Source organism: Podarcis filfolensis (assembly GCF_964270895.1).
Source record: "Podarcis filfolensis genome assembly, chromosome: 9".
Taxonomy (NCBI): domain Eukaryota; kingdom Metazoa; phylum Chordata; class Lepidosauria; order Squamata; family Lacertidae; genus Podarcis; species Podarcis filfolensis.
In genome coordinates, this window is record NC_139610.1 from 62024498 (window position 1) to 62041006 (window position 16509).

General features: G+C 44.6%; 1 protein-coding gene across 3 annotated transcripts in view; it reads left to right on the forward strand.

Annotated features, from left to right (window-relative positions):
- The window catches only part of FAM13A (family with sequence similarity 13 member A), a 134757-nt gene that overhangs the window by 61222 nt on the left and 57026 nt on the right, over window positions 1-16509 (forward strand). The window contains exon 1 of one of the 3 annotated variants that reach the window (XM_083571109.1): window positions 6693-7190. The exons of the other annotated variants lie outside the window; for them this stretch is intronic. Coding sequence (XP_083427235.1) covers window positions 7162-7190 — 29 coding nt within the window. The 5' untranslated portion in view covers window positions 6693-7161. Of the gene's footprint in view, window positions 1-6692; window positions 7191-16509 lie in introns of those variants that run through there. 3 annotated transcript variants of the gene reach the window in all.

Genomic DNA, 16509 nt, shown 5'->3' on the forward strand with positions numbered 1-16509 from the left:
GTCCAATCCTGATCAGCCCTGTCTGCGTTTAATTTGGGGCAATAGCTATTATTGTTACAGATGCATGAGAAGACTAATTAGCATGGAAGGGCTGTATTTGGGATCCATAGATTTTTGTGGATCGGTGGTGCTCTTTTGGCTACATTTGCAACTGTACTCATGCCTGGACATCAGAAATGTCCTTTCCAGGCTCCCCTGTGCTCTTTCTGCGTCAGTTCTTAGAAAGCCTCTGCAAGATTTTGGCCTGCACAGCACAAAGCTGACTCCATCTTCCCATCCTCATGAAATATATCCTGTAAGGCAGCAGAGGTGTAGGTTCAGAGTTTTCCTTCTCCTCGATGGGCTGCCTTGTGAGTTTGACAAGCCCCATCTGCCCCTCACTTCCCTCTACAGCACTTGCAGAAACCGCCTTCTTGACCACTGGATCCACCATTAGTCTTGTCCACTTAATCCGTTGCAGCCTGTCTTTTCATGCAGAAGAAGTCCCTAACTCACCAAGGGTTTGTTTTTTTTTTAAAAGATATTTATTAGGGTTTTACAAAAAACAGAAATTTACAGAATAAAAAGAGAACAAAGAAAAAGAGAAATACAAAAAATACAAAAATACATAGAGAAGAGAAAGAGAAAATACAAAATACAAAAAACAAATCCATTTTTTGATATCTTTAAGCTCATTTGCTTGTTTCCTTGACCTCCTCACACCTCCCCTTTTTGTATTCCCATTTACATAATCAATTCAGCAAATCCTTACCCTCTTTCATTTATCTTAACTCTATATCATAGCATATTATAACTCTATATTTTCATCCATTTATCAATTCATTTTTGCATATTCTTATTAACTTTTGTTGCTGAATACCACTTATTGCCAATCCAAACATAATTTTAACATTCATTAATTTTACAATATTTCTGAAGATAGTCTTTAAATTTCTTCCAGTCTTCCTCCACCACCTCTTCTCCCAAGTCTCGGATTCTGCCAGTCATTTCCGCCAATTCCATATAGTCCATCATCTTCATCTGCCACTCTTCCAGGGTGGGTAGATCTTATGTCTTCCAATACTTTGCAATAAGTATTCTTGCTGCTGTTGTTGCATACATAAAGAAAGTTCTGTCCTTCTTTGGCACCAATTGGCCGACAATGCCCAGAAGGAAGGCCTCTGGTTTCTTCAGGAAGGTATATTTAAATACCTTTTTCATTTCATTATATATCATCTCCCAGAAAGCCTTGATTCTTGGGCACGTCCACCAAAGGTTAACTCACCAAGGGTTTGAGACCCATCAGCTACCCTCACCTGGTTTAGCTGGCCAGTCAAAGCCCTTCCTGGGGTGTAGCTATTGGCACATGCTGACAGCTTCTAGGAGCCACAGGTGAGAGCTGAGTTCAGGGTGGGGACCAAAGGTGGACAAACTACCCTATAAGGAACAGTATACCTGAAGGAGCGTTTCCACCCCCATTGTTCAGCCTGGACACTGAGGTCCAGCTCCGAGGGCCTTCTGGCAGTTCCCTCCCTGAAAGAGGTGAGGTTACAGGGAACCAGGCAGAGGGCCTTTTTGGTAGTGGCACCCGCCCTGTGGAACGCCCTCCCGTCAGATGTCAAGGAAATAAGCAACTATCTGACTTTCAGAAGACATCTGAAGGCAGCCCTGTTTAGGGAAGTTGTTAATGTTTGATGTTTTATCGTATTTTTAATATTTTATTGGAAGCTATCCCGAGTGGCTGGGGAAACCTAGACAGATGGGCAGGGTATGTATGTATGTATGTATGTATGTATGTATAAATAAATAAATGTTACTATTGTTAATTATTGTTATGACGTGTCCCCCACCAAAGTTACTCCTCCTCCCCTAACACCCTATACACCCCATGGGAAATTTATTTTATTTTGTTTTGTTTTGTTTTGTTTTGTTTTATTCTGCTCTTCACCCGCAGATTTCAGGGCGGTTCACAGCATAAACATACAAGATAAAAACACAAAATACACAATGAAAACAAGACCCAAACAAAACAATAACCCCCTTCTGCCACCTCCTCCCACAAGCGCATTTAAAAGCGTATATAATCAGCCAAAGGCCTAGTAGAAGAGGAATCGCATGAGCATCTGGTTGGCCAATGTGTGGAGAGGATGCAGGACTAGATGGGCCTTTCGCCTGATCCCAAGGGGCTCTTTTTAGGTTCATAACTCTCCCCAGAAGAACCTTTCCGCTTCGCCACATTGTGTATTACTGCCAAAGCATCGTTATGTTGGTATCTACTTCTCAGCTGGACTGTTAATATTTAGAATCATTAAACAAACAGCTTAACGGCACATTAAAACCGAGACACTTCACAGTTTGTCAGCATCTGTTTATGTGCTACTATTATTCTGTGCTCTGTCTTCCCAAGGCCACAGCAGCATGCATGCTAGGTCACTGTTTATGTTTTGAATGGAGCGTTTCCCTTGCCTGCAAGGCAAACTCAAGAGGAAGAAGCCGTAAGCTTCTGTATCTGATGTTTGATGGGGTCATTTGGTCCTCAAAAACTCCACTTAATTCACATGGCCTGTGTTCAAACTCACCGCTCTAAACACATACTTTAGAAGGTCCTGGCTGTAGATTACCCCCTAAACTAGTGCCTGGGATCATTTACTGATCCCTGCCAAACATAGTTCCTTGGCACAGAAGTCGCAAGATGATATATTTCAGAGGACCAGCCACAGCTAATAGTTTTTAAATGGCACAAGGTTTGCAGTTTCACAGAACTCTCCATCAGGCTGCATTCAGAACAGAGAGAGAAGAATTTTAACCTAACCCCAAAAAATGTCTAATGGGACAAGTACCTCTGCAGCCAGTGATTCACAGGTGCGTGTATCAACCAACAAATCTCTGACTGTGCCACTCGATTGTTGATCCTAAGCAATCCCTTCTACCCACCCCCCTTCTCCAATAATTGATTGGCACCATGGATCTATTGGTTGGGGGCCCTTCATATAGGCCTGCTTCAGTCTCCCGCAAACTGGCACCCTCCAGATGTTTTTGACTACAACTCTCATCATCTCCAGCCAGCACGCCAATGGCCACTCCGGCTAGGACTGATGGGAGCTATCCAAAAACATCTGGAGAGAGTACCAGGCTGTGGAAGGTTGGTCTTCATAACGTTACAGGCACATAAGGGGAAGAATAGCCAGATAGGCTGTGCAAATTTAGAAACTGCCAGGAATCTGAGGGGAAATGGCAGAAATATCAGTTGAGTTGCACCCCTCCAGGGTTTGACAGAAAGTTTGCCCCAAACTAATTCTGAAACAAATTTCTTACAGAGATGTCAAAAGACAAAGCTTTTCCATATTCCATTAACATATACACGCAAGGTTATATATATAACCCAGGTGGTGCTGTGGGTTAAACCACAGAGCTTAGGACTTGCCGATCAGAAGGTCGGCGGTTCGAATCCCCACAACGGGGTGAGCTCCCGTTGCTCGGTCCCAGCTCCTGCCAACCTAGCAGTTCGAAAGCATGTCAAAGTGCAAGTAGATAAATAGGTACCGCTCTGGCGGGAAGGTAAACGGCGTTTCCGTGCACTGCTCTGGTTCACCAGAAGCTGCTTAGTCATGCTGGCCACATGACCCGGAAGCTGTACGCCGGCTCCCTCGGCCAATAAAGCGAGATGAGCGCCGCAACCCCAGAGTCGGTCATGACTGGACCTAATGGTCAGGGGTCCTTTTACCTTTACCTATATACACACACACACAAATTTTGTTTCATTTTTGAAAATGAAAATCAGACCTTGAGACTTTTTTAAAAAAACCAAACAAATCTGTAAATATTAAGAAATACTCTGTATCGGAATATTTTAAAGACATTAAAGAAAGCATGCATAAGGTACGCAGTGTGACCAAGGGATGCAATACCTGGTTGTAAGAATGATACAGTAGTGTCAATAGCTGTAAATTGGCATTATTGTTTTGGAAATATATGAAGGATTGTCAATGGGAAACCTCCCTCTGCATGTCCCATGCTCCTGGGTTGCGTCAGTGATGTATACAGGCACACATGCCTTATTTATTATGTCGCTGACAAGTCCAGAACTAAGGAGTAACGAATTATTCAGGCCAGTTCACAAAACAAAATAGCTGTTATTAAATATTTGGCTGGTCAAGTAAATCACGTGATTTCCAGTATCTACTTAAAAGGAGCAGAAGTTTCTAGGTTTTATTAATCACTTACAGATGTGCACGTCTCCAGCTGGGTGCATGACCACTGTGTGTGAGAGAAGGAGAGGGAGAATGTGCTATCTGAATTTCAACAGTTCGTTTTTAATATTTATACATATACTTGAAACCTTGCTCCTTTAATTGCCTGCTTTTTCCTTTGAATGCTGTCTTCTTTTTATTCTTCCACACTTTGTTTATAAAAGGATTGTATCCAATGAAGTCATCCTGTTCGTGCAAAGACTTCCATTTGTGCAGCAGAACTTGCCCTCCATTCCCCCCCTCCTCGCACCACTCCTTAAAATCTGCTCTGAGGATTCCCCCAACCCTCCAGGAACAGATTTTGGAGGATCATGGGGAGAGGAAAGGGGAGAATTCTTCTGTGCAAGCAGAAGTCCTTACGCGGACAGGATGGCTTTGTTGGACAAAACATGGTTATTTTAGCAATGAATTTAAAAATCAAACAAACCACCGTCATTGCAAAATATATAATAAAATTTACCCAACACCGTCAAACAACAATAATAACAATAATGAGAACAATAAACTACTTTTACCCTGTTACAAACACGTGCAAGGAAACTAGAACAAAAATGGTTATGAAATAACCAGTGCCCCAAAAACACAAAACAAAATTTGATAAGAAGCTGGTACTGCGCACACCTTTTGTGACTGGACTTTATGTAAATATGCATAGGATTGCTGCCTAACTATGCATTTTCATTTGCAAGGGGAGAAAGTTTTAGTTATCCCGCCCTGGGGATATATTGTGAAGGGCTATGTATAAAAGCCTTAAATAAATACTTCTCAGAGAGGCAACTGTTAGCCTGTTGCCACAAAAACAGCAGTCTGTTCATTCAAAATTGTGTTGATACATGCAATTGTTCTATATGTGTTTCCATTGCATTGTGAAATTGCTTCAAGATGCTTCCTTGGAAGTGATTCATAAATGACGACGACAGTGTTTATTGAGCATTTGTCCTTATTTGTTTGCGCAAAGTTTGCAGGGAGGTTAGATGACGTGGGCTGTTTATCGTACGTTAATTCTTATTTGTTTCTGCGGAGATCACACCATGTTGCATCAAGCAGCAGCCAACCCACACCTTCCAGCGCATTACCCATCACTTCCCTTCCTGCAAAAAGAAAAAATATTTTGAGGGGAAGTGGGTTTGTCACAAAATAAACTTTACTTGAGCATCCCAAATGTGCCCATGATTGAATCCCAACCTAAAACAGCAGCACCATTGGATAGGCTTATGTGTTTGTGGATTTTGCGAATCATGGGCGTAGCCAGGATTTTATGTTGGGAGGGGCAGGAGACCCACCTGACAACATCCTCTGTCCGGCTTTCTCTTGCAGATTCAGAATGAAATGTCTCAACAACAGTTGTTGTTGTTCTTTTTTTCATTAATTTCTTTGGACCCCGAGTGCTCAGAAAAATCTGTTAAAATCTTTCTACAATTTCTACTTTTTTTTATTTACTTGATTTGGGGGCCAGCTCCCCACCCCTGCCCCCAGCCCCTGGCTTTGCCCATGACTACCATGCTGTGGGTTAAACTACAGAGCCTAGGACTTGCCGATCAGAAGGTCGACGGTTTGAACCCCCGTGACAGGGTGAGCTCCTGTTGCTCGGTCCCTGCTCCTGCCAACCTAGCAGTTCGAAAGCACGTCAAAGTGCAAGTAGATAAATAGGTACCGCTCCAGCGGGAAGGTACGTGGCGTTTCCGTGCGCTGCTCTGGTTCGCCAGAAGCGGCTTAGTCATGCTGGCCACATGACCCGGAAGCTGTACACCGGCTCCCTCGGCCAATAAAGTGAGATGAGCGCCACAACCCCAGAGTCGGCCACGACTGGACCTAATGGTCAGGGGTCCCTTTACCTTTACCTTACCATCAAGAAGGCAAGTATCGCTTGCCCTCATTTCTGCCTTCCACAATAAATTCTTTTGCTGGTCTTTAACAAGGCGTTCTCCAAGACACTTTTGCTTGTTACCTAAAAAGCTCCCGAGGGGCTTGTGCCAGTGCACTGGAAAGATGCTCTGGTTTGCTTGCTCCTTCCCCTCCCGAAAATGAATAAGTGACAGCGACGTGCTTAACGTGATGTCTGGAGAGGCTTGCACAGCAAAAGCGCTGCATGCGGCGCGCGAAGTCCCATCGCCCAGACCGTGGCGATGGGGCTTTGAGCACGTAGGATGCTTTTGCAGGAGGAAACCGGTCGTTGCAGCTTTATTCCGGCGTCCTGATTTGGGTTTTCCACTCCTCTCCCCCAACCCCACTTTCCCATCAGTCAATAACAAGCCCCCTATTTTTTTATTTTTGACTTGCGGGGCTGCAGAGGTCCCCAAATATCTTCTTTTTTCCTCCCATGCTGTGCTGAAAGTCCCTTTTTTATCGCCTCCCTCTCTGGCTTCTCAAGCTCCGTTGGGCGCAGTTGATTGACAGGCGGGGCGGAATTGTTGGGGAAAGTTTCAAGTTACCCGGGATGGCGACGCGCCTACGAGGAGGAGAGGAGGAGGCAAGCGAGCAGCCTGAACTGGTTGTCACCCGCTGCTATTTCTGATTGGCTGGATGCTTCAGCTGCTTCCTCGGGAACAAAAGGTCAAAGTGGACTCGGAGGGTGGCTTTATATTTTTCTTTGCACGGGCGCACAAAAAAGGGGGAAGACCTCGAGCGGGCTGGAAACCTGAAGCCTCTCCCTTCGCGCACGGTAAATAACCGGCAGCTTGCAAGGGAGAGCGTGTCTCTCTGAATGTGTCCGGTAGCTTTAGAGCACTGAATCCGGAGCCAGGCAGGAAGGAAGCGACGGGTTGGAGCCTTCAGCGCTGCTGGCTGCGGGCAGGGATTTTATTTTATTTTTATTTTTGGTTTAAAAAATAAAAGATTTATGTTAGGCTAGCCCGAGACTACGGTGCAGTGCAGAGAGGAAGAAGTGAAGGAGGTCAGCTCCCAGTTTCCCCTTCAGAGAAAACTTTCAGGAATGGCTTGTGAAATCATGTCTCTGCAAAGGTAAAAAAAACCTCGTGTTTCGTCGTCGTTTGTTTGTTTGTAATCAAGTTTGTAATCATGTTTCAAATGGAGGGATCTGATCGGGGCAATTTTCTGCCCAGCTGCCTGTTAATCTGCTCAGGCTGTTTGCTAAACAGTTTCTTTTTCTCTGATCTTGCTGGGATACATTTGCAATAATGCAGAAATACTGCGTCTTTGAATTCTGCATGCTTTATATCAAACCTCCCCCGCCACCCAAAATAGACACCATGTGCATGTCTAGGGAGGTTGTAGAATAATAACTCACTGCAAATATACCCTGGTTTATATGCTTTTCATTTTCCCGAAAGGTTGCTTATGTTATGGTTACATATTGCGCTTATTCGATGATTTTTAATCATGCAATACCGTAGGCATGTCTACTTAGAAGTAAGAGCCATTAAGCCTCACTGACTTGCAGCCTAAATGTTAATAACAGCGCAGATTTTCTCTACCACGTCTTAACTTACCTGGGATCAGATCCTACTGAACACAGTGAGCACTGCTCCTGAGTCAACCTGCATAGGAAGTTGAGATATTATGTTGTACAGAGGAAGGTTCCCCAAAATTCTGAGTCCAAAATTTGTTGAGTCCATGATAAGCTTGTGAAGTTGTCTTTGAACCCAGCCCAAATTCTTAGGAATGTCAATGAAGCAAAGTCAAGAAATATCAATATATAATCAACATTTATTAATCAGCCACCATTGCTAGGTTTATGAAATGTAAAAATAAATAAAGAATACTGTTATATTGTGGTATAAATGCAGAGGTTCCTCACTGGCATGAGAGGTGCACTCTGTACATGCTCATGCCATTTCCCCCCAAGACTCCTGGTTACAAAAGATTTATTTTTATTTATTTATTTTTTGCACAGTCCCACTGACCCCATGGGTCAATATCAACCGCTTTGAGGACCCCTGTTTTAGGGCAGAAACGTGTTTTCGATAAAAGCTGGAGAAGGAGTGTTGTCGTCTGCTAGTAAATGGGTATTTTAATGTATTTGCTTCTCTATTTCTGACTTGCTGAGGTGCCTTTACATGTCTTTTGTACTTCAGTCTTAGACACATGTAATTTGTAAGTGAGTTCTCTCTCTTGAGTAGGCTTGTCCAGGACTGAAGTGCCCTAAACAGTACTTATTGTGATGCAGTGAAAGGAGAGCAATGGGTTAGGAATGCTGCCTTGCTTTTTGAAATATTTGAAATGTGCAGAATTTTCAGGGCAATGGTTTTATTTCAAAGTTGCCTCGAGGACAGTCAAACCGTTGCTTTTGATGATTTAACACAGGCCAGCAGCTTTTCCCCCTCTGTGTGTGTGTGTGTATGGCGAGTGAGTGACAGGGCATGCTTGCTCATGTCAAAATAGAATACGATAAAACTATTTTGAAGCTGGGTTTTTATAGATGAGCTGCCAGGTCTGTGAAGAGGGAAAAGTATAAATACCATTTCAAGCATTAACAAGATCGTAATAGTTTCTGAGTCCTCTTATGGCTGCCTATAAAATAGTGCCATAAATAGTGTGGTTTAATCTAGCGTGCTGACTTCATCTAGAAAATAAAAGGAACTCCATTGCGATATTAATAATACTGCTTGCTTACATATATTTTCTGAGCCTACAGGAATTTTTGTCCTTACACTTAGAATAAAAAGCATCAAAACCTGCTGCCCAAACATCTTTCATTAATGCTGACTTGAGTAAACTTTGACAATTCTGCCCCTGTCAAGTATACCAACTCTGCTTTGCACCACAGTTGCTCTCAAGAGAGCTCCGTCTTTGATTCCAAGAATTGCTGCTCCACTCTTGTAACTGAAGAGCTTTGGCTCATGAGAAACATCTGCCTCTTGGGGATCCTGAGCAGTGTAGCAGTTCATATCTCTCCATTGGAACACTCGACTGGGAATGCGTTTTCTAGGAAAATAGCATTTATGTACGGAGAGATCTTGATGGTACTTCATAATTTTGTCAGTTAAATATTTAGCTTAGGGGCTATGTGTTGGAGAAGTTCGGTTTGCTGTACTGATTCATAAAAATAATTCTAACCAATATTTCTATTTTTCCTTATAATTTTATTTTTGCAGCTGATTTTCAGCAAGCACCCTATTTAAACTGAGTAAGGGCTTGGTGGGTCCGTAAGCTGTTCAGAACTTAGAATTGTAAAGTTGGAAGGGACCCCCAGAGTCACCAAGTCCAATCCCCTGCAGTGTAGGAATATTTTGCCCACCATGTGCCTCAAACCCACGACCCTGAGATTAAGAGTCTCCTGCTCAACCAACTAAGCTATCCTGGCAGAACTAAACTTGTTTTAGGCACAGACTTTGCTCCCTTGACTCAAGCCTTCTCGCAAGTGGACTGTACCATTCCAGGCTATGGGTGGAAATTCACATCCCTTAATGCTTCTCTCCATAACAAAATTCCCCTCCCCTTAAAAGGTTTTGATCCTAGTATTTTCCTCTCATGTTCAGGGCTTTTCTTCGTGTGGAGGAGCATTAAAAAAAAGCCAGAGAGTTGGAGATGGTACACAGACACATGCTTTCCCTCTCATATCTCTCCTTTGGGCACAGGCAAAGAAACAAGTGAAGTTGCTATGGGCCATGAGATGAAAAGCTCTTCGGAGTGTGATCTTGACTCTTACCCCACCCCGAAAGAAAGTACCATTCTAGTTCTCACCGACCTTGACTAATTATTCCATTAGTCATGCACTCTGAACCACATGCATGGGCCTGGGGGCTGTAAACATAAGCAGTCGCTTTTATGATGCCAACAGACTACTGTGTCAGCTCCTAAAGCTGAATTCTATTGCCATCATCATCATCGTTAAACAGTGGGGCCTATTGTTAACTAATGTGTCAATAAAGAACTGGAGGAAGGGCCATAGCTCAAAGATTGCAAAATGTACCAGATTTAATCTCCAGGTAGGGGCTGCAGCCATCCAGGGTCTTTGTTTTATACTGAGCTAGATGAAGGATGGTCTTGAATGTGGAAGCTGCAGTAGATCCAGGATGGAATATAATGCTCCCATTGTTTTAGCATTTCAGGATGCAATTGTCCCCATAGACCCTTCATGGTCAAGATGTAGCTCCTCCCTCCCATTGTTTGCTCAGATCTTGAAACCGAATACTTTTTTCTCACTCTGCCGGCTGTGTGTTGAGTCCACCTGACACGGAAGAGGCATTATCATGGACTTTTCACACATTGGTGGGGTGGTCTCTTGCCTTGGCGCAAAGCTCTTCTGGAAAATGCCAGCACTGTGCAAAACCACGAGTGAGAAGTTGGTGCCTGTTCAGAGGCACTTGTGAGATAACTTGCAATAGCAGCTGATGGACAGAAAGCGGTTTTCAATGGAGAGGTAGTGAGAATGAGGTTCAAAAGGCAATGCAACTGTTAATGGCAAGTGCGGAAGGAGTTGAAGTGTAAGTGGTTGGTCTTCTTGGTCTTCTAACTCAGTGTTGAACTGGCTGGCAACAGCTCTCAAGTTGAGGGCCGCAGACAGGGAGACTTCCCCAATGTTGAAGGTTGAACCTGGCACCCTTTATGTGCCAAGTGTGTGGCGTTCACCAGCTCTGCGTGGTGATATCCAGAACTGACCCTGAAACCCTTAGCACGGGCCCCTCGCCGCTTAAGTTCTGCTTCTGCTGGGTTGCTTTTGTGAAAGTCTCTTCTAAAGATGGTGGCTTGGTTGGTGGCAAGGGACTCTGTTTGAGGCAGAAAGGAAAAGCGGGGGGGGGGGGGGAACGACGACGACGACCCAATGCTTGGTGGATTATTAGCAGATTGCATAGTAATGCATTAATCTGTGAACATGTTGGCATACAGTTCTGCAAAGGGTACTGTCAGATGGCAATGGTGGTTGCTCGTGAGTAGCCAGTCAGGACACTGACGTGTCTTTTACAGGTTTTATTTAGGCGCAAAAACTATTTACAGTGCAGAATCACAAGTTCATGTCTGCCTCAATTGCTAGCAGAATCGGGGAGTGGTCGTTTCCGGGTCCTCCCCCAGCATAAGAGCTTAGTCACCCCCAGCCTTTTCCTTCCTTCTTTGCGTTTTACACCTCTGTGCAAGGTGGGCGATGGAAGTGGCATGCTTCCCTCCTGGCTGGCTTGGCCAGGAGCGGTGCTGAGGCTCCCAGCAGCATCCTCTAACCCGTTCCCCTCCTTTACCCGGGAGGTATGGTGCTGGGGCTGACGAGGTATGGTGCTGGGGCTCCCAGCAGCATCCTCTGGTCCCTTCCCCACTGGAGGTGTGGCTTTCCCCACCGCAGGAAGAGGAACTGCTTTTCAAGATTTTCAGAGGTTCCCTGTATCCCAACTGCCCCTCTGCCTCCCTTCCCTGTTCCGATGTCAGTCCCCTGACAGGTACCCTAGTCCAGGGATGTGGGATCCTTTTCACACCCACACAGGGTAGAGAGAGCAGTAAACAGAACTGCTGCCCTCCTACAGTAGGGTAGTTACTATGCACACTCAGACACAACCCTCTATCCTGCATCTGAGCAAGGAAAATCATGATCGGAGTTCAAACGCACATTCCAGCCATGCAGAAACATTCGGGGTGCAAAGCAGAACAAGTCCTGGGAAGACTTTTGAGGGCCAGGCAGGGAGTGGCCTGGAGTTGCCTTCCCCATTCTGTTCACCTGTTACTCACATGCAGAACAATCCCAGTTTAAAGCACAAGCTAGACTGCACTTCTTTGACTGGACACTGCATCCCTCTGCTAAATAAAACCCCAACCAATGAGCAGATGCAGACTCATAGAGGCTCCACACACAAGCAAGATTCCTTTGCAGCTGCTTGTGTGTTAAGGGTTATTTTGCAGACTGCCATATTCAACGTTCAGGATTCAGAGGGTGGGGTAGCGCAGGACCGCTACTGCTTCAGACTGCGAGCGTTGAGTGTGGTGTAATGGTTTGTGCGTCGGGCTATGGCCTGGGAGACCAAGGCTCAAATCCCCACTCAGTAGCCATGACTCAGTGACCTTGGTCCAGTCTCTGTCCCCCAGTCTACCTTCCCTCATAGGGTTGTTGTGAGGATAAAATGGGAAGGGGGGAGACCACGTACACCACCCAGAGAAAAGGTGAGATATGAACATAGTAAATAAATAACTCTTCAGTAGGGCCATATCTGACTTTTTATTGCTCATTAACAAATTTATTGTGGCAATAAGCACTAAGCTCTCAGATACATCATAATAAATGTACCATAATATTGTGAGTGGGTGGTATTTATGAAGGCCTAGAACCAGGCTGGAGCCTTTCCTAGCCCTGACTAGGTCTGGGCAATATCTGGTTTTCAACTTTGTGATATATATCCCCAGGTAAACATCACAATATACTGATGTATTACAATGTCTGAGATAAGGATGGAGCTATGTAGAGGCATTGGCTGGCTTCATGGTTTTTCGCACATTGTGATTTTTTGCATAGCATGTACACATCATGATTTGCAATATATTGCCAGGACAAAATGGATATCATGATGTGGACTTCAAACCAGTTTTCAACAATATATCAATATATTGGCCATCCCTATCCCTGATTGGAGCTGCCAGGGGTTTGATCCTGGAACAGTTCTCATGCAAAGCATTTCATCTCCCACTGAGCGATAGCCTATCCCCTCAAATTGCTTATGTGGTTGCTCTTCGTATGTATTGTAAGAAACTCACATTGTAATAAAAATATGGTTTCGAGAAGGCAAACTGAAGTCCTTTGTATTGCACTCCAAGCTTGAGATGGCCTGGGGCTGAAATCTCCAGTAGCACCATCCAGAAATACGCTTCTTGGTAGCAGAGGCCAAACTGACAGATGTGCTTAGACTGCGTACGTGACCAGGTGGCCTCTTTATGGGTACCTGCAAATTATTAAGTTGAGAGATAAACGGAAAACCTTCAGGCTCATTTTACTTCCAACATATTGATCATGGAGCTCAGTCTCTGACCTATGCTCCTGCCATTGAAGACACTAGCTGATGTATAATCCGCCTACCAGCATTTTAATTGCCCTCCCTGTTTGTGGAATGTTATCTGTATTGGGTATTGTGGGGCCACTCTTAACAGCTTGGCTGTTTATATTCATAACATAGGTAAGCCCAATGAGATAAGGTTGGTACTTTGGACCTCACCACCCATCCGGGTACCTCTTAACATGCCTTGTGGGTCAGGATTCATGATTTAAGCTGTACCACACAGTTGTCAAAGGGCAAAAGTGTTTATGTATGAGGGTGATAGACAGGCCATAATTCAATAAATAATTTGTGAATAGTACACTTTATTCACTATTTAGGGAACAAAATAGAGACTGCTTAATTACAAAACTCTCTAAATGGTATACATAATAAGATTATTGTTACAATCCATAAACTGGTTCAAAGCACGAGTATACATAACTTCATATTCAATAAAATACAGGTAAAATAAGTGAAACTTTGGAAACAGACGTAAATAACTAAATAACTAAATTATATTACATTATATTATTTTAATTAAAGTGTCACTACTCACAAAAAAGAAATGGCAGGATTGATGCCCTAATTTTTAAAATACCATTCATCCCAAGCCTAGTTTAGTAGGTCACTTTGCTGAAAACAATGGGAAGTTTCTTTTTTCTTGTTTTAAAAAACAGTTCGATAAGACTTTTCCTTATCAAATAAAAAGAAACAATGCAAACTTGAAGCATACAACTGTGTGTGGTCAGAGCAAATGTAAGAGCAATGGAAAATCTCCCACAAATACACCATTCGTAAGACAGAAACGCTAAATGAAATTTATTTGCTTGTTTCAGTTGACTTGTTCAGAGGGAGGGAGTGATAAGGAAAACTGGGCATGTGGAAAGCCTTCCTTTCATCAGTCAACTGCTCTGAGAGACTCTTGTTCAGGTACTGCTACTTGATTTGTACAAACTGTGTAGATCCCAGAGGAGATTCCGGCTCTGCTATCCGGCTGGTAGCTTAAATTCCATTGGCTTCAGGGAGAGTCACTTTGCCTGCACACGACAACACATTCAAACATGTAGTACAGCCACAAATCCTTTTATTGGGAGAGTGGTTTGTTTTTAACATGGGGTCACGTTGACCAGAGGGCATAAACAGGGACACGTTGCAAAAGATTCAGATTACTTGAGAGTTGGGGTAGTTTGGGCACGGTATCAAGTGTCCCAGCTTTTTGTCCTTGCTAGGCTGGCCAGTAGTGATGTATGGAAGTGAGAGCTGGACCATAAAGAAGGCTGATTGCCAAAGAATTGATGCTTTTGAATTATGGTGCGGGAGGAGGCTCTTGAGAGTCCCATGGACTGCAAGAAGATCAAGCCTATGCATTCTGAAGGAAATCAGCTCCGAGTGCTCACTGGAAGGACAGATCCTGAAGCTGAGGCTCCAATACTTTGGCCACCTCATGAGAAGAGAAGACTCCCTGGAAAAGACCCTGATGTTGGGAAAGATGGAGGGCACAAGGAGAAGGGGACGACAGAGGACGAGATGGTTGGACAGTGTTCTCAAAGCTACAAACATGAGTCTGACCAAACTGCGGGAGGCAGTGGAAGACAGGAGTGCCTGGCGTGCTCTGGTCCATGGGGTCACAAAGAGTCGGACACGACTGAACGACTAAACAACCAACAGCAACAAGGCTGGCTTGAAGTCAAAGGGAGAGCCCTCCCAAAGCGGGGTTTTCAGACAGTGGCTGCAGCATCCTGTTTTGTTAGGGATCAGTTGCAGCCAATCCCAAGTGAGGTTTCCTGGCCAGCCTAGCTTGGCTCAGCTCCACTTGGGAGCCCCTGAGTGGAACTTCATTTCATGCCCAATTTAAAAGTCACCAAATACAAGGAGCAACCAGAACACCGCTCGAGGCTCCCAGTTACTGCTTTGCAGCTGCAGCATCACCTGCCCTCAGCCCGTATCCCATACGGCATCAGGTGGGGGGCAGGTGGGGAACCAGCCCCCTCCCAGGCCAGATTAGGACCGCTGTGGCTCACAGGTTCCCCAGTGCTACCCTGTATCATGGAAACATTCGCCTTGTGCCTGGTGCTGGGATATATAGTTCTCGAGGCAGAATGCTTGGATGTCTTTTGCAGATGCAGAACCTTTGCTTTTCCGACTGCAAAAATGGCTCCGTAGCCTCTTCGCACTCGACCACGTTTTCCATAACAGTTCCTCCATGCATTCTATTGGGGTTGCTTAGTAACCTCATTCTTACACTCCTTGTTATGCAACTTAACTTGTGTTTGGTCTGTATTAACATGCTACTGTTGACTTCAAAGGAAGGGTGCAGCCTTGGCTGGAGTACAGCATCAGTCATTCTCTCCACCTCTTCTTGACCCATTTTCTGTCTTACCCATCCAGGGAGTCTTGCCAGACTGCAGATAATAAACAGATGTGCCTCTTCCCAGTTGTCTGCCATCCTGTCCTCTCATTTTTAATCTTCAAGAAATAAAGCAGCAGAAGCTGGGCGGCTCTGTCCATGTAAACATGTTATTAAGAATGTAACATTAGGGTGAAAAGGAGGCAGTTTGCAGGTCTCCCCAGATGCAGTGTTTATCTTAAGCAGAATGCTTTACGGCATCTTTTAGATATTAAATGGAGATCAGCAGGCATTCCATTGAACCTTCAGTTTTTGGATATCCTATGCAACTGATACCGCTAGTTATCACAGGAACACAACCAGCTGATCTAGTGCCGGACAAGCCAAATAATCATAGAATCATAGAGCTGGAAGGGACCACGAGGGTCATCTAGTCCAACCCCCCTGCAAGGTCTGTCGCCCAGTATGAGAGTCGAACCCACGACCCTCCGATTAAGAGTCTTGTGCTCTACTGACTGAGCTGTATGGCAGCAGGTAAAAACATAGGGTCCCTAGCTTGTAACGTCTTCCGAAGTGACTGGTAGTATTTCTGCATGCAAGGTAAGGCTGATTGGCTTGCTTGTTTCCATATTTTAAAAACATTATATCCCACCCTTTTGACCCTGAGGGTCATTTAATCTAACTCCCTGCAATGCAGGAACATCAAGGCTTAAAATAGCGTCAAATAGTGCCTGAAACTCACTCAACAGGTGCTAGGCAAGCACCCCTCTGCAGAATATTCCTGAGTTGGGAGCCACCACCAAAAAGACCCACTTCCTTGTTGCCTCTTGCCTAACCTATGGTGGCAAGGGCTCCCAAAGTAGGATCAGATTGTCCTTTTGGTGCCTGTGACCCAAGCCATGTAAGGTTAAAGCCTCACCTTTGAATTGTGCCTGACATCTGATAGGTTGGCAAAATAAGCAAGGGGAGCAGCCAGGAAAGGAAGTTGAGATTGCAAGGGCAGCAAGTTGTTTTCCTGGGGGGT